Source organism: Amborella trichopoda, chromosome 7 (assembly GCF_054954075.1).
Source record: "Amborella trichopoda isolate Santa Cruz 75 chromosome 7, AtrichopodaSantaCruz75HAP2 v2.0, whole genome shotgun sequence".
Classification (NCBI taxonomy): domain Eukaryota; kingdom Viridiplantae; phylum Streptophyta; class Magnoliopsida; order Amborellales; family Amborellaceae; genus Amborella; species Amborella trichopoda.
In genome coordinates, this window is record NC_142342.1 from 30,043,444 (window position 1) to 30,069,848 (window position 26,405).

Below are 26,405 nucleotides of genomic sequence, written 5' to 3' on the forward strand. Positions count from 1 at the left end.
AAACTTTTTCCAATAGATTTTGGCTGTTCGAATGATATTTTTATGGATTTTTTGTTTTTTTTACTTTTTTCTTAAATATTTTTTATTGTATTATTCATTATAATGTCATTTTTTATTAAATTTAAGATAGTTTTCTCTCTATAAATTTTGAGATAATTTCTCTCTAAAAAAGTTCAAGTAGTTTCTCTCTCTAAAATTTGATATAGGTTATCTTTCTGAAATTTTAATATTTTTTATCCCTAAAACTTAAAATTTGAGATAGTTTCTCTCTCTAAAAATTTTAAGTACTTTCTCTCTCTAAAATTTGCTATATATTGCCTCTTAAACATTTTAAGATACTTTTTTCTAAAACTTACAATATGAGATAATTTCTCTCTCTAAAAATTTTGAAATAGTTTCACTCTTTAAAAAATTTGAGGTAGTTTCTCTCTCTAAAAAAATTTGAAGTAGCTTCTATCTCTAAAATTTGATATAGTTTTCCCTTCTATATCGCTTTAAAATTCTAAGATACTTTTTCTTTATAAAATTTAAAATTTGATATAGTTTCTCTCTCTAAAAATGTTCAAATACTCTCTCTCTTTCTAAAATTTAAGATAGTTTCTCTCTTTATAAATTTTGTGATAGTTTCTCTCTCTAAAATTCTTGCGACAGATTCTCTCTCTAAAATTTTTGAGATATTTTATCTGTAAAAATTTTTAGGTGCTTGCTCTATCTAAAATTGAGATAGTTATCTCTCAAAATTTTGATATAGTTTCTCTCTTTAAAATTTTAAGGTATTTTCTTGCTCTAAAACTTAAAATTTTAGTTTCTCTTTAAAAAAATTTAGGTAGTTTCTCTTTCTAAAATTTAATGTAGTTTTTCTCTTTCTTTAAAATTTTAAGATACTATCTCTCTATAAAATTTAGAATTCAATGTAGTTTCTCTATAAAATTTGGAGATAATTTTTCTCCATAAAAATGTCAAATACTCACTCTAAAATTTAAAGTTTGAGATAGTTTCTCTCTCTAAAAGTTTTTGGTAATTTCTCTCTAAAACTTAAATTTGATAAAATTTACTCTCTAAATATTTTGAGATAGTTTCTCTTTAAAAATTTAGAGGTAGTTTCTCTCTCCAAGGCTTAAAATTTTAGATAGGTTCACTTTTAAAAAAAATTGAGATAGTTTCACTATTTAAAAATTTTATGATAGTTTTTCTGTAAATATTTTCAAGTACTTTTTTTTTCTTAAATTTAAAATTTGAGATAGTTTATCTCTTTAAAAATTTCAAGATAGTTTCTCTATCTAAAACTTAAAATATGTGATAGTTTCTCTCTTGAAAAATTTTTGAAAATTTTTGGGATAGTTTATCTATCAAAAACGTAAAATTAAGATAGTTTCTCTCTCTAAATATTTTGAGATAGTTTCTCTCTTAAAAAAATTTTAAGTATTTTCTCTCTCTAAAATTTAAAATTTAATGTAGTTTCTCTCTCTAAGACTTAAAATTTAAGATAACGTCTCTCTAAAAAAATTGAAATAGTTTCTCTCTCTAAAAAATTTTAAGTTCTTTTGTTACGTGTCCAACATGGTACTTTTGTTACGTGCCTAACATGTAGCTCATCTGCTTTAATGATAAGCGTGATAAATAAGAAAGGCATCGGTATTTATATCTTATGCAGAGTCGTCGGGTTGATCAAGTCTTTGGGTTGATTTACATATATGTATATCTCATGCTGAGTCGTGTAGGAGTAGTTAATAAAGTCATGTAATACATTACTGCGTAATACATTATTTGCCATTTGGATACCTAGAAATATATTGTTTGTAAAATATATTACTGGCGTAATAAATTACCTGTAAATGGATTTTACTGTTTGTGTTGTGTAATTTATGATTGATTACTAATTTTTATTTTTATTTTTGTTTTTATATGGCACTAATGCCTTCAGAGGAGGGGACGAGCTTAAAAAGGGAGGGATCACATTATGTTGTGTGAAATTTTTTATTATGATTGTGTTGTGTAATTTATCATTAATTACTGATTTTTTTTATTATTATTTTTGTTTTTATATGACAGCTGATGCCTTCAGATAAAAGGGACGAGCTTAAAAAGGAGGATCACCTAGTTATTATGAAGAGGGAGGGCTTAGAATATTTTTTTTAATGAAAGATAAGGTAGGTAAAAACGCAAGCGAAAGATTTTCCAAAATTACCCATCACTCGTAATAGATTTTTCAATCTCTTTCCATTTCCTTACGATTAAGTGTACCCAAAGAGTGGAAATGTCATATTTCCTTGTAATCTATTGTGACATAATAGATTTTCGGGTACCTAAATGGCCCTTAAGTGTTTGGGTAGATTTAAGTAGTTGTAGGAGTAGTTAATAAAGTCGTGTATATCGGGTTGATGTAGTCTTTGGGTAGATTTACATGAGTAGTTAATAGAAGTTGATATTTTGGCTATTTTTTTGGGTTTATCGGGTAGATTACAGTGAGTAGAAGTTGATCTTTTGACTATTTTCTTGTAATCAACGTGGCTATTTTTTTGTAATCAACGTAGCTTGAGTATTTAATGAGAAGTAGCTATTTTCTTATAATCAACATAGCTTGAGTATTTAATGAGAAGTAATTTTTCGAGAGGAATCTTTTGAACCCAACCAACACGTATATGTTAACGAGGTCACCATTAAACTTATTTTACTCTTTTCTGTTGCATTAGAAAGATAGGTACATCAAAGAACAAGAACTCTCCTCAGTACGTTCATTGTGGTAATGGAGCAAAGGTATGGATCAGCAAGTGGAGAAGCTGGAAGATGATTTGAGCTCTCTCAATGTTGGACAACAACATATAATGGACAAGCTTAACGAGCTATTCGAAAAGCTTGGTTCACATTCAGCTAATATTGAACCTGAAGTAGATGAGAACTCAAGGGCTCCACTCCAGAACCATGAAGTACGGCTTGGGAATACTAATGGAAATCGTCAAAATGGATCGAGCAGTCATTCCCTTCAAAGCTTGTCAAACTCGATTTTCCCCTCTTTAATGGTGAAGAAGACACGACGAGTTGGACTTGCAGAGTAGAGCCATTTTTCCAGTTCCATCATTTTTCCAGTTCCATCAACACCAGAGGAAGAACTTTTTCCAGTTCCATCAAACACCAGAGGAAGAACGTGTGGCTATTGCGTTTTTTCATTTGGAGGGTGACGCTCAACTGTGGTGCCAACTATTCAAATAAGAAGGAGGCGAAATGACTTAACAGACGTTTTGTGACAGGTTGCACGTCAAGTACGATCCCACCCAATTCCAAGATTTCTTTGGCAACTTAGCTAAGTTGCAACAAATTGGAACTGTTCGAGACTACCAAACTCAATTTGAAAGGCTGCTCACTAAGGTGGGGTATCTTCCTCCTAACCGCCTCATCAGCGGATTAAGGGACAACATCAAGGCAGACATGTTAACAGGGCGCCCTACGACCTTATCAACAGCTATCAGACTTGCTTGTTTGTACGAGGCCCGTCCATCACAAGCAGCAAGGAGGCAACCAACATCGGTCATACGCTTCCAGTTCGGCGGATGACACCTGCTGAATTGCAAGAGAGACGTGCAAAAAGGTTGTTGTATAATTGTAACGAGAAATTTGTGTCGGTACATCGATATGAGAAGTTGTTTTTAATTGAGGCCTCTTATGAAGAAGAAGGTAATATCGTTGCAATAGACCAGCAATTTCCAGATTTTGGTCTTGAGGACAAGATCGAATTTTAAGGAGTGAGGAGATGTTACGTGTAGGTAAATAAGTCATGTTATGTGTAGGTAAATAAGGTAGGCATGAGTATGTATATCTCGCATGCAGGAGTAGTTAATAAAGTCATATATATCGGGTAGACCAAGTCTTTGGGTAGATTTGATCTTTTGGCTATGGATTACATGAGTAGCTAGTAGAAGCTGATCTTTTGGCTTTAGTTATTTTCTTGTAATCACCTTGACTTGAGTATTTAATAAGAAGTAACATTTCGCGAGGGAATGCTTTTGAACTCCAACCAACACAAGGTCAGGTTTCCTTCATTAAACCTATTTTACTCACTACTCATTAGTAGTTCTTGTTGCTGCATTAGCAAGATAGATAGGTCACTGTTCTTGTTTTCTACTGCATTAGCAAGATAGGAATGTCGTTGTTTTTGTTTTCTGCTGCATTAACAAGATAGGTACGTCAAAGAACAAGAAGATTTATGCTGCATTAGCAAGATAGGTACGTCTAGGTACATCGAAGAACAAGAAGAACTCTCCTCAGTATGTGCCACTTTCTCACTATAAAATTTAAAAATTGAGATAGTTTTCCTCTTAAGAATTTTCAGGTACTTTGTCTTTATAAAACTTAAAATTGAAGATAATTTCTCCATCTAAAATTTTGAGATAGTTTCTCTCTCGAAAAATTTTCAAGCATTTTCTCTCCTCTAAACTTAAAATTTGAAATAGTTTCTCTCTCTAAAATTTTTGAAACAGGTTTTCTCTCTAAATCTTTTTAGGTACTTCTCTCTCTAAAATTTGATATTGTTTCTCTTTAAAATTTTAAGATATTTTCTCTCTCTAAAACTTAAATTTTGATAGAGTTTCTCTCTGTAAAATTTTTATATAGTTTTTTCTCTCTCAAAATTTTCAGGTACTTTTTCTCTATAAAACTTCAAATTTGGGATAGTTTATCTCTCTATGAATTTTCAAGTACTCTCTCTTTATAAAACTTAAATTTGAGTTAGTTTCTATCTCTAGAAATTTTCAAGTCTCTCTCTCTAAAACTTAAATTTTTGAAGTAGTTTCTCCCAATAAATTTTGAGATAGTTTCTCTCTCTAAAATGTTTTTAGAAACTTCTCTATCTAAAATTTGATATATTTCTCTCTCTAAAATATTAAAATGTTTTCTCTTTAAAACTTAAATTCTGACTAATTTCTATCTATAAAAACTTTGAGATAACTTCTCACTGTAAATGTTTTTGATAGTTTCTCTCTCTAAAATTAGAAATAGTTTTTCTTTATAACGTTTAATGATACTTTCACTATCAAACATAAAATTTGAGATAGTGTCTCTCTTTAATTCATAGGGGTGATTGTATTTTGTAATGTGGACGTCTCCATAACAGGGTAATATGGGCTGAAAATCAATTTTGGAGGGTAAATACAATGATATAGATTCCTTTATTTTTGGCTCGAAATGAGGAAAACAATTACCAGCAGAAATACTTTTCGGTTCCAAAATTTCAATCCAAATGCAAGAAATGCGTCATCTCCACTAAAAACATTTCTGGAAATGTATTTCCAAGTATCCAAACAACCCTTAAAGTTCTTATACCTAAGTTCTTATCCAAACAACTCCTAAGGTTTGAAAAATCGGTGGGTCAATCAAAATGGTCCAATTTGATTTGGGAATCGGTGGGATCGATCCATTGCTCCCATATAATAAGAACAAGCCGATTTCCCCTAGGAGTAGATCTAGCATCACAGTTATTTTTTTTATCTTTTTTTAATTTTTTCTGAATTTTTTTTTATGTTTTTGACAAGTTACAGTGCATACCGGTTTTTGGGATTAGCAGTCTGGGTCTTATGTGTTGTATTTTTGAACCGTGCTTGTAGCTATTGAATCTCTCTGAAGCTTAGATTGCATCCCCAACACCAACGTTGATGAACGAATTATTGGGACCTCATTTTCACACACCAAAGCAAGATGAGCACATACGGGTATCCTCCACAAATGATATTGTATATTTACTCCCTAAAGGCCAATATTTTTTTTCAATATATAAAATTTTGGCGTTTAGGAATCACCAAGTTACTATAAAAGCATGTTTGAATAGAACGAAATTAAGAATTTTGGATATTTAAAATTCCAAAAAATCTATGGATTTGCAACATCAAAGACTCTTGTAATGGATTTCTTGAAACTCTTGTTTGGATATACAATAAAAAATTCATTGATTCCTACATCATTTCCATGTCCATTGTTCGATAACAATATTTGATAAAGTTTGTCTTTATAATTTCAATATACTCTCTCTCTCTAAAACTCAAAATTTGGGATAATTTTTCAAAATATTTTGAGATAATTTCTCTCTCTAAAATTTTATATGGCTTCTCTCTCTCTCAAATTGTAATGTACTTTCTCTTCAAAACTTAAAATTTGAAGTTGTTTCTCTATCTAACAATTTGAGAGTTTCTTTCTCAAGTATTTTCTCTCTCTAAAAATTAATATATAGTATCTCTCTAAAAATCATACTTGGGATGTCATTACTCTTCATAAAGAAAAAAAACCCGTTGGCTGCACATGAGTCTATAAAACCAAATACAAAAGAGATGGAACAATTGAGAGATACAAGGTGAGACAAGTTGCATAGGGATTCACCCAAACTTTTGGTGTTGACTGCAACGAAACATTTGCTCCAATGGTTAAAATGAATATTATGAGGGTTTTACTTTTTATTGCTGCCAACAATGGCTAGTCATTGCATCAACTAGATATAAAAGATGCTTTCTTGCATGGAGATTTGAAGTCTACATGACATTTGCTCTTGCTCATCCTCAAGAAGACAATAAAACTCCGGTCTGCAGGGTCAAGAAAGTAATCTATGGATTTTGACAATTTTTTAGGGTATGGTTTGCAAAGTTTAGTCAATTTCTTATTGATATAAGTTTCTCTCAAAGTAATATTGATTCATCCATGTTTGTAAAAAAAAGCAATCCAATAATGTTATTGTCCTTATCGATGTTGATGATATTGTTATAATAGGAAGTGATTCAAATGCCATATAAAATTGAAAGATTACCTTCATATGAAGTTTGATATTAAAGATTTGAAAAAACTCAAATATTTTTTTGGAATTGAGGTTGTTTACTCTCATATAGGTATTTTTATTTCTCAAAGAAAATATGTTTTAGATCTGCGAAATTGGCAAGATAGGGTGTAAATCAATTGGTACTCGAATTGAGACAAATTATAAAGCTTACACCGGCCCAGACAATGTTATGAAAGATACTTGGATATTTTAACGTTTGGTTGGTCGACTTATATATCTCACTGTCACTATACCTAATGTTGCTTATCCGGTTAGTATGGTAAGTCAATTCGTGCATGCTCTCTTCGTGAAGTTGTCAATTAGTTTTAAAGGTATCTTAAGTCATCAATTGGAAGTGGAATTTTAATGAGAAATCATGGTCATACTGATATTATTGCCTTTTCTGATGATGATTGAACAATTATTTCTATAGATAGAAGATCCACCATAGGGTATTGTACATTTGTAGATGGTAACCTTGTAACTTAGACAGTAAGAAGCAGTCGGTGGTTGCTTGATCTCGTCTAGAGGCCGAATATAGAGTCATGGCAACTATAACCTGCAAATAATTTGGCTAAAATTTCTTCTCAGATATATAAGTTGCAATAATTTTCGTCCAATGGTTATGAATTGCGACAATCAAGCTGCTCTTCATATCACATAAAATCCAGTATTTCATGAACGGACTAAGCACTTAGAAACAAATTGTCATTTTGTAAAAGAGAAAGTTCAAGCCAAATAAATTACTACTCTCTTTGTCGGAAGCAAAAATCAACTTGATAATATCTTTACAAAGGCCACAAGCAAAGTGCAGTTTCAGGAAATATTAAGCAAGGTGAGCTTGATAGACATCAAAGCATCAACTTGAGGGGGTGTTGAAACAGTGTACAACTACCCAAATATCTTACTCGGTGGATAGCTTATACAAATCCCTTATTTTGGATAATTAATTGTGTAGAATATATTTGTGATAGATTTAAGAGATATTTAGAGAATTAGTTTCTAATTTATTGAGATCTTACATCATCTATATAATGTTTGGTAAATGAAATAATGGGTACAAGTGAGTAACCCTTCAACCGTGGATACAGTACCTCATCTTGTAGATGCCTAGCACACATATAATAAACAAACAATATATTTTAATAACAAAATTTGTGGGAATTATAAACATAAATTTCTAAAATAAAAAAGAAGCCTCAGCAAGAGGGGTTAGAAACTTAGTTGTTGTTATTAACATAAAAAATTACAACTAATCCATTGGCAGGGTTTTCTTTAAGGGTGGCAATAGGTCGGGTTGGGTCCCTCTTCGGACCTGGCCCCAAAAATATAGTGTTAGACTCGGACGTTGACTCAATTGAACCCAAAAATTATAATGTCTATGTATTTAATTGTATTTAAATATGGGAAAGCTTTCTATGATCTCCCTGCAACATAGAAGTTATATCCTCCCCTTTATCCATCCATCCATTTTTGAATGGTGGGCTAAGATTGCCCCAATCACAATGTCACATCTCTACACTGTTTTATTTTTAATTTTTTTCTACTATTTTGGCACCAAATTTTGGATGTCTATTCTTCTATTAAACTAGCACTAATGAAAAATATAAAAAAATATTTTCAATAAAATAAAATAACCAAAATACCCCTGAAAATTTCAAGGGGTATTTCGATTATTATATTTTATCGAAAAATTATTTTTAATTTTTTTTATAGGTACACCCAGCGTTTTAAAAAACGCCGAGTCGAATCGGACTCGCCCGGTTCGACTCGGAAATAGTGAAAAAGGAACCGGATCGCCCAAAAATCGGAAATCGTCCGGTTCTAGAGAGAACCGGACGATTCTGTACAGTGAATCGCCGATTCACTGTACGGAATCGGCGAGTCCGAACAGTGAATCGGCGATTCCGTACGGAATTTTTTTTTTTTTTTTTTTTTTGGTAATCCATGATAGATTTTTTTGTAATCCATGATCGAATTTTTTGGTTTTTTGTAACCCATAATAGAATTTTTTGTAATCCATGATCGAAATGTTTGTTTTCTTTTCTTGTAATCCATGATCGATTTTTTTGTTTTTTTGTTTTTTTTTGTAACCCATGATAGAATTTTTTGTAATCCATGATCGAATGTTTTGTAATATATGATCGAAATGTTTGTTTTTTTTTTGTAATCCATGATCGAAATGTTTGTTTGTTTTTTTTTAATCCATGATTGAATTTTTTGTTTTTTGCTTTTTTTGTAAACCATGATAGAGTTTTTTGTAATCCATGATTGAATTTTTTGTAATCCATGATCGAACTATTTTTTTCTTTTTTTGTAATCCACGATTGAATTTTTTGTTTTTTTTGTTTGTTTTTTTTTGTAATCCATGATCGAATTTTATGTAATCCATGATCGAATTTTATGTAATCCATGATTGAATTTTTTGAAAATTTGTGATTTTTTTTGTTTAATCCATGATCGAATTTTTTTTTGTAATCCATGATAGAATTTTTTTGAAAATTTGTTTTTTTTTTTTTTTAATCCATATTATTCAAAGAGAAAACGAGAGAGATGATGATTCTGAGGCCACCCTATCCCAGCCATATTATTCACATATCGAGTCCCAACAGCAACAGTGTAGGGATGAGCACGAAATACTGTAAATTAAATGCTGAATGGCGGTTCATGCAGGGAAAGAACATATCAATATTCGTATATTCATTCAAAAACATGAAAATTCTTAATGGAGTACCCTCATTTTTTATTGAATTCCTAAAAACCAATATTTATAATAAATTTTAATAATTTTTTCGGATTTTTTTGAAGCTTTATTATGACCGATTCACCCGATTTCGATCCGGATCGCCGATTCGTCGATCCGAATCGGTTTTTGAAAAGCCCGATCCGGGTCACCGATCCGGTTTTTAAACCATTGGGTACACCCCAATGAGAGTATGGTACGGACCAAATTGCATATTCAAAAAATTTGTATTAAAAAAACGAAAAAATAAAGTACTTTGAGATGTTGAATCTAAGATTAAACGGTGGGTGGCTGTCTTGATAAAAAATGGTCGGCTAGATGGAATGGGAGGATAGAACTTTTAGGTTGTAGGGAAAATACAAAAAGCTTTTTTTATAAATATATGAGTAATGAATCTATAGGACCTCCCTCACCCATGTGTGTAAGACTCTAAAAGATCACCATTAAAATTGGTGCGGATCTCTAAAAAAAATTATCACATGTGAAATTTGACTTTTCTATAGATCAATTCTAAATTAAATGGTGATCCTAAAACACATTGGAAAGTGGGGGATGGGGGATGGGGGAGGGGGAAGGGGGGAGGGGGGGAAGAGTCCTAAAAGATCATTTCCCTATATTATATTTCATATGTTAAAACCCGAAAAATATTATCGGACCTTGACGTGGTTCTGGACCCGAACCTGGATCCAAATAGTGTTTAGTGAGCGACTCCTCTTGTCCCTTGGCACTCTACATTAACCCCATGGCTTCTCCTCTCCTCTCATCTCCTCTCGCGCTTCTTCGTTCACAACTCCTCCCTGCAAACGCTCTTCGCCTTTTTTCCTACTCTTTAACAAAAGGAAAGGTCCTCTTTCTCTCTCATTTATCTTCGTTTGGTTTGCCCATTCTGAGGCGGTTTGGTGACTCTCCATTAATTGGGTTGTTGCAGAGTGTGCGTAGGTTTCAGTCATTCTCTCCAATGGCGTCTCAGCTGAAAGAGTCTGCTGCCAACAATCCTGGTCTTCATGAAGACACTGCCGATGCCACCAAAGGCTATTTCATGCAGCAAACTGTAAGCGGAAATCTCCATTTCTCTCTCTTCCTGTTTCACTCTGGGCTTACAAATTTCTTGTCACTCTAGCTTTGTTTGTGCCCCATTCCATCTTTAAGGAATACAACTCTGGAATTGAGTCAATTCCTGGTAATGAATCTTATGGGAGATACAGATCATGGAAGTTGGGTTTTTTCTGTTTGGATATTTTGGAAAAGATGTCAAATATTTAAGGACAAGATTGGAGGTGTACTTCAGAGTGCAAAGTTTTTTTACCTTTTGCATCTTTTTTAAAGTCATATTTCATGGATTGAAAGTTTTATCTTGAATTATTGATTTGCTTGGGAACACTGACAATATCTGTGTGTGGCCTAGATGTTTCGAATCAAAGATCCCAAAGTCAGCCTCGATTTTTACTCTCGGGTCTTGGGCATGAAGTAAGTTCTACCCAAGATTTCTGATTAAATTTCAATGCGATAAGCTTTGGAAAAAAACCAGCATCTTCACTCTTAGTAGTGTCACAATAAATAAATCGGAATGGATGTCTTTTCTCTGTTATGGTCCCAGTTCTCATTTACTAATAATAGTTTATTTGTCAATACACCTGAATCTATATATTTTCATGCAGTTATTGATTATGATCTCTCATACCTCATTTTAATCAGAAGGTCTGCAATTTCAGGCTCCTAAAGAGGTTGGATTTTCCAGATATGAAGTTCAGTTTGTACTTTTTGGGTTATGAGGTAAAAGTCTATAAATTGCTAATTAGAAGGGAAGGTCTTTGTTAATGACCATTCAGCAATATTATTTGGGTTTTGTTTTTTTCTCTTTAGATAGTGACATATTTTGGTAATTTGCAGGACACAAATACAGCTCCTACTGATCCAACCCAACGGACAGTATGGACATTTGGTCAGAAGGCAACAATAGAACTTACCCAGTAATTACTAACTTATGTGTTCTCTAGTACACTGATTGTTCTATCTGCATCATTTCTATGTTATACTTTATTTGACATAGATTTCTGAATGGCCTCTATCTGCTAAAATGTGTTTCTTGCAGTAACTGGGGCACTGAAACTGATCCTGACTTTAAAGGCTACCACAATGGCAACAGTGAACCTCGTGGATTTGGTATGAGCATTATTGGTTTTATGTTGAAGTACGATTTTTGTTCTGTCTCAAAAGCATAATTTTATACATGCGTTTTCAAGGGAAATGTAAATCATAAATTATTGTTGTCTTTGGGATCACAATTTCATATCTTGGAACAATTCTCATTAAGCCAAAGTTTTCAATCTTGGGTTCAACTTTTGAAAATCCTGTCCTGAACTATAAATGTGGAAATGAAGTTCAGGACTGAATTTTGTATCTGACTTTGGAGGAAATTCCCATGTTTTTTTGAGAATTTTTTAAAAATATTTTACAATGGCACATCATTTTTCCTTTAAATTTTGAACCAAGCATAGTCTAGTGGTCTACATATGTAGGTCAGCTATTAAATATGATTCAGTGTCATGGTTTCAGGCTTCATCTAAAGCTAACAATGAAATTCTGTCTTTATTCCTTTTATTTAATCGGTTTTATTCGCCAAGATTTGTCAATCGTGCTGTTAATTTCTTGGTTTAGCTATTTTTGCACAGATAATAGAATAAACAATTTCCTTCTCTCTTTTTTATCCTTCTTAATGCAATCTTCTTTCTCAAAGGTCATATTGGAATTACTGTTGATGATACATACAAGGCCTGTGAACGCTTCGAGCGCTTGGGAGTGGAGTTTGTGAAAAGACCAGATGATGGTCAGTATCACTATCACCCATTTGCTTGCTTGAAGAACTAAAAAAGAAAGAAAGGAAAATAGTTAGCGAGTATATTATGCTTGGCTTGGTTAACCTCTCGAACGCCCATCATTGCTTGTGAGTTAAGATATCTGCTTTGCTTGCACTTTTTTTTGATGGGGCCACTGGTACAAGGACTCAACCAGACCTCTCAACTGAAAAAGAAAAAAAGAAAAAAGAGAAATAAAGAATAAATAACGATTATACACGACAAGCTGTTTTCCCTAGTTTTGGTGCCAACCGGCCTATTTTCTTGTCTGGTCACTTCTTGAATTCAGGAAACCGAAAGGCCAGGGTTGAAATATACTGTTGGAGAGGCTTGTAGGACTAGTTGAACCAGTTTTATTTATTCTTTTTCACTTCTTTTCTTAACACTTAAACTATAAATTAATTGGATGAGCAATTGGAATATGTTGGACCAAGTTGGCCACTTTTCCAACGTAATGGTGGTTCTGGTCATTATTACATCAACTCTATTAATCATATGAATTTAGGAGATCAGATAAAGCTATTTCCCCTGAGAAGCACTGTAATTAATATCTTGAACCAGGGTTAGATAATTCTGGATTAGAGAAGGCTACTTCCTTTGGGGCTATCATGACGCATGACTATTATCTTGTTAGGATTTCTTTGTTGAACAGCTGAAAGAAGCATTTCATTCATTGTATGTGAGTATGTCTTACCTTTAATAACTTAAATATGATTTACAACTAAGCATGAGAGAAAGCATGTAGAATAGAAAAAAGTCAAATGGATTAGGGTGGTGGTTCTGCTCATTATTACATCAACTCTCTATTAATCATATGAATTTAGGAGATCAGATAAAGCTATATCTCCTGGGAAGCACTGTAATATCTCAAACCAAGGTTAGATAAATTCTGGATTAAGGCTACTTCCTATGGGGCCATCATGACGCATGACTATTATCTTGTTAGGATTTCTTTGTTGAACAGCTGAAAGAAGCATTTCATTCATTGTATTTGAGTATGTCTTACCTTTAATAACTTAAATATGATTTACAACTAAGCATGAGAGAAAGCATGTAGAATAGAAAAAAGTCAATAGGGTGGAGTTCCCCATGCTCAACTTGTTTTGAACAACTTTGCTCAAGCTAAGGTGTCGATTTTTGTGTTGGCCTTTCTGATGATGTGAACAAAAGAAATTACAACTTATCACTGGTATCCAAGATCTCCTCCAATGTGCCAACAAGCTCTTAGGGAGTGAGCCTTACAAGTGCTTGACGGATTCGCTCATAGTTTTAAAAAGCGGCCCAGCGCTTAGGTGGTCGCCTAGACGGTCTAGAAGGCCTGAGCGCATCGCGCAGGCCTAGGTGGCCAAACTAGGCGGATATCCCTGGGCACCCACCTAGGTGCTAGGGAGCTTGCCTAGGCGCCCGTCTGAACCCCGCCTAAGTGGCCGCCTAGGGCTTGCGCCCCACCCAGGGGCGGAAATGCAGCTCCTTGAAGGTATTTTTGGGTCATTGTTTTAATACTAAAGGGGAAAATTTGTCGGTTTTAAGTTCATTTGAAACCTAAAACCCATTAGAGGCTGATTTAAAGAAGTATGCATGAGTGGGCCCATAAATTCTATCAACAACAAAGCCATCACAGTAGACTGGGGTTGTTAGAGGGACATGAAGATGATGGTGATCATGATTAAGATGATGATGATAAAAAGAGGATTATTGTGGCAATTCCAACAACTATGGTGTAGTCCGCTTTCATTGTCATGGTAGGATAGGCACCTGGGCTTCTTCTTCCTCAAAGCTGAGCTGCACATTAGCTTAAACCTTTAAGCCATCCTGATTCTTCAGTTGAAGTTTTACCTGTGAATTGACGGATTGTAACTTGTAGGCATTAGAGGATCATGGCATGCATGGTGATACCTTTTTTAATATCTCCTTATTGCAAAACATTGGGAACTGGGATCATACTGAGCTGATGTATCATCTAGTATTATAGTCAAGAGATGCCCTGAGGCAATACCTGATGTTGGCCAAACCTGGTCGCAACAATTTGATCCTAAATTGTTCTGTAGCTGATTTGCTTATGAGGTTGTTTGCTATGACTTGGTTGGTTGTGCCTATCATGGTTACAGGTGCATATCTGAAGGTCTGCTCATGGTTTGTGCCTGGCAAGATGTTTTGTTTGTTTTGCCTTGTGAGGCATGAAAATGTTCAATATTCTCAGATTGTACATGTCCATTTTAGAAATTATTTTGGGAATATTTTTGGCACTGTAATTGTGTATTAATAATTACTCGAAGTGGAGGTATAACAAAATGTGCTTAGCTATTTCCATTTTTAAGTTAAAATCTCAAAAGGATAATAGTGTATACTAAGAAAAAAAGAGAGAAGATATACAATTCAAAATAGTTAAATGTTCTCTTGTTTAATAGTTTAAGAGAAATAGTTCTTAAAAGTAAAAAAAAAAACAATAATTGTTATTTTATCAATTTTTTGGACATTTGTTTTATTTTTCATACTTTTCCCATATAGCCATACTCAAACTCATAGATCTCGACTTTCTTAAAGGAATGAGGTCAAAATGCTAATTTTAAAATATATATATATATATATATATATATATATATATATATATTATATGTAGTATTTCATATTTTTTGAAAAGGTTTGGAGAGTGACTAAGTATGGAGATGTATGTCGAAAATGGTACACCTTGCAATCTTTTGACTAAAGAGCCCTAAAAATAGAAATCATTGTATAAAATTGAACACCAATTTCATCCTTAGATGTCAATCTCCATAATCCAATGGAAGCTTCTGTCCTAAATCTCTCCCTAAATGCGCTCCCTAATCTTCAATAAGCGACATCTATTATCCATAGAATCAGCAAAAACCTAGACCATTGTTTGAAATGCTTGAGATTCGATATCAATTAAGGAATGGCAATCATGGAATCATGTTGGAAGATTCTTGTTGCCAGAATTGCTGTCTGTACCGGGCGAATTGCAGGAATCGAGGTTCCTACTTTATAGGAATCGGGTTTCGACCCAAATGGAATTGAGATTCCTACATCCTTAGATTCGATTTCATACCACTTTGGAATTGATTTTCATCCCAATTGGAATCAATATTCATACCATTTAGGAATCGAGTTTCAACCCACTTGGAATTGAGATTTCCTACATCAATGTATCGGGTTTCAACCTTAATCGAGATTCCTAACTCTAGACATTTACATTTGAATGTTGATTTTGTGTTACCAAAACTTTGAACTCGTGTTAATCGGATTGCTTTTTGGTGCACCCATGAACCATGGGATTCAATGTTCTCCTATCTGGATTTCATAAAACTCACAGATAGGATTTCATAAATATTTGAAGCGAGATTTCATGGTGATTAAATCACGGTTTTGTCCACTTATGAATCGTAGTATTTGATTATGCGGAATTTGGATCCGAAAAAATCTGATCGAGATTCGATGAAGGTGGCAGCAAGATTACATGTTGATCGAATAGTTGTTTCTTGCACTTACAAACTGCGGCATTTGATGCTGTGGAATCTAGATTCCAAAAAAACCAAATCAAGATTCAATAAATGTGGAATCGGGATGTAACAAATGTGGAATTTAGATCCAATAAATGTTGGAATTGAGATTCAATAAATGTGGAATGGAGATTCCTAATGTGGGGTCGAGATTCCTAAGGAAACAGATTCCTTGAAGATTCCTTGACGGAGTCCTCCTTGAATCGGGATTTTGAAGTGGAATCACCACCTGGGGTGAGAGATTCCAGTAACTATGGGCTAAAGAATCTTCTGGGATGAAGCCCATATGTAACTTTTTGAAATTTTGTTCAATTCGAAACAACGTTTTAAAATGCGGGATTCGGCCAAAAGCGGTGGAGGGGCCGATGCGGCGCGATGTGGTCCGGATGCGGGTGCATCGCGACGATGTGGTCAATAAATATAAAAAAATTCTAAAAAATCTATAAAAATAGGTTAATGCATAGAAAAAAATATGGAGGTGATATATGTGATAGTAGATATTTTAGTTTAATGATTAAGTCCAAAAATATTAGTAGTCGGAGATTCTGTATCAACTATCCCCTGATAGAAACTAGAAACTTGAAATTAGCTTCATAAAACATTCAACAATAAAAAACCATTAGTGCAAATTTGCAATCACAAACTTCAAAATTATAAAATAGTGATACTACAAACCAAAAGTCCATATCTCCATGAAGATTAAAGAGTTTTGAAGTCAAGCTCAAGAAGAGTTAATAGTTACTTAATACAATCATCCCAAACAATTTTGAAGTCAATTTTTCAAATATTAATCAGAAAAGCCATCTTAAGAGTTGTCATGTGCATCATCAATATCATCCTCAGTGGCCTCCACGTATTTTTCTTCCTCGGTCTCCTCGGAGGCAGCCTCCTCTTCCTCGACCTCTGGAGCTGATGTACGAGTGCGACTAGACCCAGTTCTTGCTGCTCCTCTACTCCTCTGTGCTCTAGTGTTAGGTCGACCTTCTTCATTAGCCCTTGTTGCTAGCTCGACATCGAGCCATGTAAGATCCTCACCCTCAAACACACGCTCTAGTCTTAGATCCATGATCCACTCACTTGTGGAATCACCATCAGCTTCATATAATTGAATAGAGTTGAGCTTCATGTGATTTTGATACCTCTCCCTAAGCCGCTCATTATAACGCACATAAACCAAATCATTCAAGTTTTTTTGCTCCAACCTATTCCTTTTTTCATCATCATCAAATAATTGCATATCATCGAGTAGTTCTTTTCTTTTCATTTTTTTCTTCTCTTTATCTTTTTTCAATCTATCTAAGTATTCTCTAATCTCTTTTTTTATATCATCTATAGCTTATGGGCATACTTTTACATTCCCGGAAATTCTGATTAAATGCTCTTCTTGTCGAAAAATGCCACCCATATAAGTATTTCCACAGATTAAGCATTTCACACAATTTCTATCTTTCGGATTTTTTAGTTTGGCATATTTCCAAAGTCGGATCCTTATTACTAGAAGATTGGGAAGAAGACATTGCCCCAAAAATAAGTATTATAGTATTACTGTACAAGAAGTAATAAAAAGTTACCGTTTCTTGAAGCAATGCTTGATTTCTTCACGGCCTTTGAAAACCCCGATTTCTTGTCACAAATTCACCCTAACTTCCCCAGATTAACAATCAAAAGCATCAAATCAACATCCAAGTGTCAAATAACTGCCAACTCGAAGATTTGAATGAAAAAAATTTTTCCGTCTAATTTTTTTTTTGCTCAATTTGATAAAAAAAAAGCCAAAAAAGTGGCTGTAAATCATCGTATTTTACCCCTAACTTCCCCAAATTAACAATTAAAAGCATGAAATCAACATCCAAGTATCAAACAACCGCCAAATCCAAGATTTGAATGAAAAAAAATTTCCGCCTAATTCTTTGTTTGCTCGATTTGATAAAAAAAAGCCACAAAAGTGGCTGTAAATCATTGTTTAGGGGGTTTAATACCCCCCCAAACTGTTTCCCCCATTTTTGGATCGTCAAAAAGACCATTTTGCCCCTCCTCGAGGGGCACAATCGAAAAAAATTTCGGCGGAAAAGATGCGGTGCGGTGCGATGCGATACGGCTACGATGCAGCGTGATGCGGTGCATATGCAGCCGCATAGCTCAAAACCGCATATGCAGTCATTTCAGATGTGGAGCCCATCGCATACCGCATGATGCGGCCGCATAGGTGGCAATGTGGCCGCATTTTAAAACACTGATTCAAAACTTTCGGTGCTCAAATGTGTTTTAATTTTAATCCTTCTGACATTCATGTGATTGGTTGCCTTTGTAAATCTAAAAAGATGAAAGAAACATTCATTTTCAACCATAGGCATTTAAAAACTTGACAGAAAAGTTGTTAACTCGTTTGTGTCCATTTGGCACAAGTTGGATGCCCTCGGTAAAGTCTCTTAAAGTCTTGGCTACTCTTTAGTCCTTGTGGTTTGAACTTAAAGCACTAGAGGGTGGCACCAACGGATTTGACTTAGGTGAGTCCTTACCGCCAATTTTAAACATGTGCTCTAGGCAAGATGAAGAGCTGATACTGGTTGTAGTTAGGATTATGACAATGATGATGATGGTGAGTCATTCGATGGTGGTTATACTAAGGGGTAGTATCGCTTCTGGATGGATTATTCTTGATGACTGATGACTTAATATGGGCTCCAGCAGTGGCCAAACATATAGCTCATATGAATGCTTTTACAATCATAGCCTTCAGGCTACCAATATATAACCGCTATACCACTATAGGTATGCACTAGTGCTAGAGTCTAAACCTGGAGTTTGGACATCTCCCTCTCTCTCTCTGTCCCCTCTCCCCCCTTGCCTCCCTTCCTTTGTGTGTGTGTAATATTTTTAAGATTTGAACACTTACATGTGGTACAATTGGCCCACATAGTTCTTAGAAGTTATTGCTATTATTTTCAAGTCAATTATATTGTTTTTAATTGTTTTTGCGAACTTAATAGACATGGTTCTTAGGAATTATTATTATTATTATTATGATTGTTGTTGAGTCATCTATTGATAAAAATATGGAATACTACATCCTTAGGGTTGAATTCTGAAGTAAGTGGATTTGTTTAATTTTTGGTGTGACATAAAATGCATCAATAGAAGACAACTCAAAAAACAATCAAATGATGCATAAACACATGCTTGAGGCGTTAAGTTAGTGTCTTTCAACAAATAAATTCAAAAATCTCCAATTAACCACGGATGCTCCTTCTACATAATATATATATATATATATATATATATATATATATATTTTATCCATTTCGCTTCTTTTAGTATTAGAAATGAAATGTTGAAAAACTTGTTGACTCAGGAGTCAGCAAGTTGACTCGGCTTAGGACTTGACCAAGTCTCGAGCAACCTTGGAGTTTGAATGTTGGGATCGGGTGGTTGTGCGAAATGATTGCTAGGCATATGCCTTCTGCTAATATATATAAGTTCAAGATCCTGAACTCCCTTTTTCATGTTTACACTTAAGCTTCCCTTTGCTTTTATAGTTCCCCTGTCTTTCCTGATAGTGGTCCCTCAATCTTACTCAAAGCAAACATGATGCTCATGGTGTGTACTTAAAGGGGAGGATGGAGGCTAAGTCTGGCTAATAATTATGTCTTGATTCTGCCTTGCCCCAAATTCATATTAGCTCCTTGGTAGATGGAACTTCCATATACAAATAAGTTGGTAGATATGCAGGTCAGGGTCTGAATAATAGAACTTTTTTTGTATATCTCCTGCCTAAGAATATTGGATCTCTGATTGCTAAGAACCCAACTGGCTAGTTTGTTTCTGAAATTGGTTGAATGTTACTTGATTATGCTTCTTACAGTCAAGGTGTAAATGCAATTGGTTATGTGAGGCTTATAAATGCTTTCTACCTGTTCAATGTTGATATTTTCTACTAAAGTTTCTTTTGTTTCTTTGCTTCACCTTGCCATGCTTGAAAATTGTTTACTTTTTGAATATATGGACCTGTCATAGACAAAATAATTAGACATACTCTCATGTATTCATGGGTGGGTTTTCTTTTAGTCCATTGTAGATTTTACCTGAACTTAGTGTTGGGTGTGTGTTTTTTATTCATAATGCAAGGCCAAAACACACTTGGGAGATTTATGATTAAGGGAAAAAAAAGGATGAATATAGTGGATGTAACAATATTGCCACTATATTCCACTATATTGCCCCTATATTCCTCTCAGCATGATATTAGAGGAGTTTTGATAGAATTTGATATGTCTTGAAAACCAGCATTCTTCAAGAGGGATTCAACAGCCGGTCCATGTGAAACCTCATCCAATCGTATATGAGGTAGAATTTTGCAGAGATACATAATGAGGCCTCATATGCCTCTAGTCCAAGAATCATATAAAATAAACATCATTTGATACATCTCCCAAATACATTGTCTATCCAGATATACCCTGGCCGTTGGTCCCAACATAGTACTTGGAGATTGATCTACAAACTATGCGACAATCATATTTGAGGTGTGATAACCCTCATCCCAAACTTTTAGCTCATTTGGAGATGATTTGACCCCTCAACGGTAGCCAAGAGTTGTATCCACTGGCTGCCAAGCAGATATTTAGCAGCCAGGATGACCTCTGGTCGGTAAATCTAGATATCTTCTAATCTATTAGGAGTTGTCTCATGGGAATTGGACCATTGGATTCCTAACTCAATACCTATCAACCATGAGAGGGTAGCTCCCATGTGAAAGTGGTTGGAGCTAAAACAGTAATCATAAAACTGTATAAAAGCTTGATTGCCGGTCTGCAATATCTCATAGAATATCAGGAGTTTTCGCACCAAATTTTGTGGAGGTATTCTTCATGAGTCCTTGTACAAGAATATCTAGCTGCCAGGCCCATAATCCCTTGAGATGAAAGCGGATGGGTTCGTAATAGCCAGATCTGCTCTTGAAATCTGTTACAGAAAATGGGTCAACTTTGGCAGGGTATATCTCCCTCGTTACTGATCCATTTGAGGTGATACTTGGTCCTTTGGATTTGTCTTTGAGTCCTCTTTCATCACGCAAAATCTCATGTAAAAAGGATTCACCATCACAAAGCGAAGTGGCGTTGATATGAAGCAGACATGCGCAAACTACATAATGGCTTGACCAATGAGTGATCCAAATAACCGCTTATTCCTCAATCTTCTCAGGATTGATCAAAGCAAATCAAGGTGGTTTCTTGTTCAAATTCCAATTTCGGAAGGGTTTTAACTTCAAGAATGGATTGAAGCTGATCATTACAGTCATTGTGGGGTGCTTTGAATTTAAATTCAAAATGAAGTTTAACTTGTGTAACCATCCTGTGAGAGAACTGGTTTTAACCACTTGATTTTGGAAAAAAGCAGCTATGCTTATCTTTGAACACTCTATTGGTACCTGATTAATGCAGTGGGAAGGGTACTGATTTGAGACTAATCATGCATGAATTGTCTTGTTCATTCCCACGTGCATTAGAGAGAGAGAGAGAGAGAGAGAGAGAGAGAGAGAGAGAGAGAGAGAAAGAAAGAGCGACTTCGTATTTTCTTACGTGCTGAAGTAAGGATGAGACACGGGATGCTTAATATTGCTCACACCCTTCTGCTGTGTGTAGAAGTCATCAAACAGAGAGAGAAACGCTTGACATTCTAGATTCACTTAAAGCTCAAGTCGACGAAGCTAGAGAGTGGACAGCATCCTTGCATATATCTAGGTATACGGGTGTGAGTGTCATAAGTCCCTTTGGTGCTGATACTTTTTCCAATTCTTTTTATATTTCCTTCTTAAGATTTGTAATATGCTTTCAAGGCCTGAATCAAGGGTGTCGGAACCTATATATCAGTTTGTTGTAAAATTTAGCGGAGATTGATCAATAGTCTTTGGAACTCCTCATTACTGTAGTTATATGTAAAAAACTCCTACTATATGGCATTTAGGGTGAAAGTGTCCCTCTGTGTGTTAGTTCTCCCGATTTTCTTCGATATTCTGGAATCGTAATCATAATTTTTACTGGCACATTTGGGGCGTTACACTCAGAAATCTGAATATAAGAGAAAAACAATGTTCAAGACTTCAACATTTTTATGATGATAAATGGGGCTAAATTGTTCCATTGCTTTTGAAGCTCTTGGAGCTTGAATTTAACTGCAGTAGAATGTTAGATCTTGATAGGGCTGTGCCCTATTCCAAGCATAGTTAATTATATTGCAAGCATATTGCTTTTCTAAACTTTGTATATCTTGTATAATATTACTTTTTAGTTGTTTGGTGAGTACCATTATGTCTCTGCCTATTGTGATAGCTGTTGTTTGGATTAGGCTAGCTTAACGACTGAACTCGTTGCAATTCAGCAAAGACTGAATCCAACGCGCCCTTAGCCTCGTGTAGCTTAACGACTGAACTTGTACCAACCCGCCTTATCTGCTACACAAGCTGGCTTCGAAGGTTCTTTGAACGCAAAAAATAGGACTTAGCTGTTTGTTCGTCGCACTTATGAGCCATCGCGATCTTCGATACCAGTCGCCTCTTTTTGTAGCTCTAGAAAAAGATAGCTGAGCTCCCAAACTCTATAGAATGACGGTAGCTTAGGTCATCCCATACTTCCTTTGTAGTAGCCTGGTTCCACTACCTTTTCTTAGTTAGGGTCCACCACCCCGCTACCATTTTAACCGCGGAAGCAACTCTATAGACTAACTACATGAACACTACACTAATTCGGGGTGGGCTTAGATCGTCGGTAGCCGACAACATTCAGTAGCTGTCGCGCAGGAAAAAGGAAGAAGCTCCTCCTTATCTATAGAATGACGGTATTCTAGAAGGTCCATCAAGTTGCTTCCAAACCGGTCTGTCTATAGAATGACGGTAACAAGAGTGAGGTCCCAACCGTAACCCACCTCTCTCCCAATGGAGCAACAACAGTACCCAACCCTTTATCCACCATGAATGAAACCAACAGGAGTCTGAGTACCTAATTCACCAATTTAAAGCCAACCCATAAAGGGCCAACTAGCCAAGACATATCAGGCAGATTTTCTCTTTAACGAAAATGGTAAAACCAATACAGCGGACTCGCTCCATCTCTATGACCAGGGTTTTTAATTCACGGCCTCCATAAATGTAACAAAACCCTTCTCAAATCATGATCATCGTTTCTCAGAACTCCCAGTTTTGCCTCTCTTCTCCCATTAGTGGGATATAAACCATCTCTCTCCACTGGTTACCTATCGCAGTGCATCATCTCTCACTAGCTGCAAAGACCCCAAAATGCCAAACACCATCCCCTCTCTCTCTCCTTGCTGCCTCCCTCTCTCTTCTCCAAACAACAAATCTCTCTTAAACCCTTTGCGACTCCACAAAACCCTCCTCTACCCTACCTGCAAAATGGCCCCCCCTAGTGGTGGTAGATTCAACCTCTAACCCTTTCCAGCTGCCATTGAAAGGAAAAAGGTTTTCAAAAAACCTGAAGCTTTCTTTAGAGAATGCTCCATTTTTTCTTCATCTTTTTCATGTCTTAGGCCTCAAGTCATATGCATTATATGTGAAGCTCTGGATGGTGTGTCCTCAGCCATTAGAGAAAGTGATGAGAAAACTTCATTTATGGAAGATGTGTGGTCCAGATCCAGATGTGCTGTTGGAATTAGTAGGGTTTTATGGGATGGCCATATTTGGGAGAAAGCAGTTGTTAATGTCTCCATTGTTTACGGAACATTGCCATTTGGTGCTTATAGGGTAGCAAAGGGAAATGCCTCTTCTGATCCTAGTGTGAAGCTTGGGCTTCTGCCTTTGTTTGTGGCTGGTTTTAGTACTGGACTGATTTATTTATTATTTGCTTTAAGGTTTTGAATAGTAGTAGGAACATAGATAGATAGAGAGAGAGAGAGAGAGAGAGAGAGAGAGAGAGAGAGAGAGAGAGGATGATTTTCTTGGTTCAATGAGAAGACCCTTCTCTTGATTCTCCACCCTCTGTCAACTGTTCTCTCTCTCTCAATGGATGTTTGAGATAACCCTAATCACAATGTCATGCCTAAACACTATTTTATTTTAAATTTTTTTCTACAAATCATATTGACATAAATTTTTTTCTACAAATTATTGACATCAAATTTTGGGTGTCCCATCCTCTCATAGAGTTGCACCTATGAAAAATATTGAAAAATAAAATGACCAAGATACCTCCAAAAGTTTCAGGGGCAGTTTGGTCATGTTAGTTTTTTGAAAATATTTTTTTAATATTGTTTGTAGGTGCACCCTATTGAGATGATGACACACACCAAATTTTATGTTAATATGATATGGAGAAAAATTAAAAATAAACTACTCTGAGACGTCAAATTTGGATCAAACGGTGACCAGCTTGTGATGTTATGGCTAAAGTTATCCCAATCATTCATTTATATAAGACTGCTGGGGGAGAGTGGCATATATAAATTTGCTGTGCCTAGTGGCATATAGCAAGCTTTTCAGATAAGCACTATTGGAAACCACCTAAAAGTGTATCTCAAACACATCTTTAGCATATGTGGTACTTTGGATAACTTAATCATGGATAATCAACACTTATCAAGACTATCTTGTGCATCCAAACACACCCCAAGTTTCCATTGCAGCGTGCCTATAATGTACTAACTGAACAAAGAAAAATGAAGTCTTTGGTTTTGAAATTAAGACAGCTTGATTTTTGAGTTGCTTTTTGTACAATTATCTTGGTGCCTCAATAGTTTTTTTTGTAATTGCAGGAAAAATGAAAGGTTTGGCATTCATTAAAGACCCTGATGGCTATTGGATAGAAATATTTGATCTATCTAGGATAGGGCAAATAGCAGCCAATGCTGCTTAATAAAGTGAGTGCATCCTACCTTGCCAGTTGATATTCTTTCCTTGAGAAACTGCTCTCTTTATTTCGATATTTGTTGCTGCTTGCCTTTCTGATGTAATATATATGTAACATATGAATCTATTTATTATGGTATGCTCTTGTTCCCAAATTGCTTATTCGAGGAAATAGAATTGAATATGGATCCTTCCGTTTTAACAGGAATTGGAGAAAAGAGCACGCAGTGATGGTCTTCATAGTATCATATTTGGTCCTGCTGGTATGCCTGGAAATACAAGTTCCTATGTTCCTGTTATTCTGTTTGATATGACAAAATTGAAGGCATTCTATGACCGATAAAAAAAGTAATGCAGCATCATGTGATGACTAAATAAACAAGTTGAGATGGTAATGGAAATGTACCCTCTTTACACGGTCAGGCAGTGAAATGTTGCTGTAAATCCTTGAGTATCAGTTTCTATAAGTTTTTACTATTATTTGTATATAGATCATCTTTATGTTGTGGTTAGTGCACATATTGCTTGCCATCAACATGAGCCCATGGAGCCACTCTTCAGGTTCAACCCAGTGGTTTCAGCAATACAATAGAAATCACCTTTGTTTTTTGTAATGGCTTGGTTTTTAAGAGCTTTTTTATAAATTTCATAGCCTATAGGGCATGGATCCCCACTTATACTCCCTCATTCTTTTGTATTTCTTATGATCCCAGGGCTCAACCACTCAAAAGTTCTCTTCATTGCCGTTTTAATTTATTTGTTATACCCAGTTGTTCAATGGAACAGTTTTTCTGTTTCACTTTGAATGTCTCCTCACTTTTATTGCTTATGTTTCTCGTTTATTGCTTGTATTTTTCATTCAATATCTTTTACTAGTTTTTTTTTTCTCTTTTTATGCTTTATGTGGCTTTCTCATCATTTTTAGATAGTGACCATCATTAGGTTTGATAAATTCCTCTACGTTTTGTCTGGGGTATGTTGTTCCGCTTTCTGTTAAAACTGAATTATAGGTTTGAGTTTGTTTGCTACTTAACCCATCAGTTCTCTATTTCAATGTTTACATTATAACTATTATGTTACTCCACCAAACTTTTAATGTGAGAGACCCAAGAAAGTGCTATATCACTGTCTTCGTCTCCAAAAGCAGTCCTCTCAACAAAAGAGCTCCAACAATGCTGCAAATTCTTTGCCATGACATGCCATGCCAAGCCATCCAATCAAATAGGCGTTGGACTAGAGGGATTTGAGCTCCAAATCAAATTTTATTCATGGAAATGACCCCAAAAACAATTTCAAAAGAGAACATATATTTTTTTGAGCTCCTAAGATGCTTTGAATTTATTGCTACTTGAAACTAAACTAGCCTCTTGAGTTTGAATGAATTATGGTGTTGGAAAGCAGGGTGAAATAGGGGCAGAGAAAAAAATACTAATTTCTTCTTGTTTTTGGGCAATGCAAGAGCACTTTCTCAAGCCAATATTTGCCCATTTTGTATCTTATAACCAGTGTGCATAAATTGAGCATATTTGTCTTTCGGACACAGGAAAGAAAGTCTCAAATTTGCTTTATGAAGTCTCAAATTCACTTTTAGGTTCCATGCATGCAAACCAGAAGCACTGTATGTATTGTAGTTGTATTG

The 26,405-nt window shown here is 35.1% G+C and overlaps 1 protein-coding gene across 3 annotated transcripts; it reads left to right on the forward strand.

Annotated features, from left to right (window-relative positions):
- Nucleotides 1–10,259: 10,259 nt before the first annotated feature.
- LOC18438662 (lactoylglutathione lyase family protein / glyoxalase I family protein) lies at nucleotides 10,260–25,380 on the forward strand. Of its 3 annotated transcripts, none has more exons than XM_020670110.2 (9): nucleotides 10,260–10,380; nucleotides 10,465–10,587; nucleotides 10,942–11,003; nucleotides 11,249–11,309; nucleotides 11,427–11,506; nucleotides 11,629–11,699; nucleotides 12,274–12,363; nucleotides 24,673–24,777; nucleotides 24,972–25,380. In XM_020670110.2, the coding sequence occupies exons 1-8, from the start codon at nucleotides 10,279–10,281 to the stop codon at nucleotides 24,771–24,773; spliced, it is 690 nt and encodes a 229-aa protein (XP_020525769.1). In that variant the 5' UTR covers nucleotides 10,260–10,278; the 3' UTR covers nucleotides 24,774–24,777; nucleotides 24,972–25,380. The 3 variants fall into 3 exon arrangements, with proteins under 3 accessions (XP_020525769.1, XP_088728352.1, XP_088728351.1); XM_088872226.1 differs by having other exon boundaries at nucleotides 10,260–10,373; nucleotides 10,463–10,587; XM_088872225.1 differs by lacking the exon at nucleotides 12,274–12,363.
- Nucleotides 25,381–26,405: the final 1,025 nt, after the last annotated feature.

Bases quoted from the DNA above. Each gene is read 5' to 3' on its own strand.
- LOC18438662 (XM_020670110.2), top strand. From the start codon at position 10,279: ATGGCTTCTCCTCTCCTCTCATCTCCTCTCGCGCTTCTTCGTTCACAA. The intron at 11,700-12,273 runs GTATGAGCATTA...TCTTTCTCAAAG, and splicing joins CAGTGAACCTCGTGGATTTG to GTCATATTGGAATTACTGTT. The intron at 12,364-24,672 runs GTCAGTATCACT...TTGTAATTGCAG, and splicing joins TGTGAAAAGACCAGATGATG to GAAAAATGAAAGGTTTGGCA.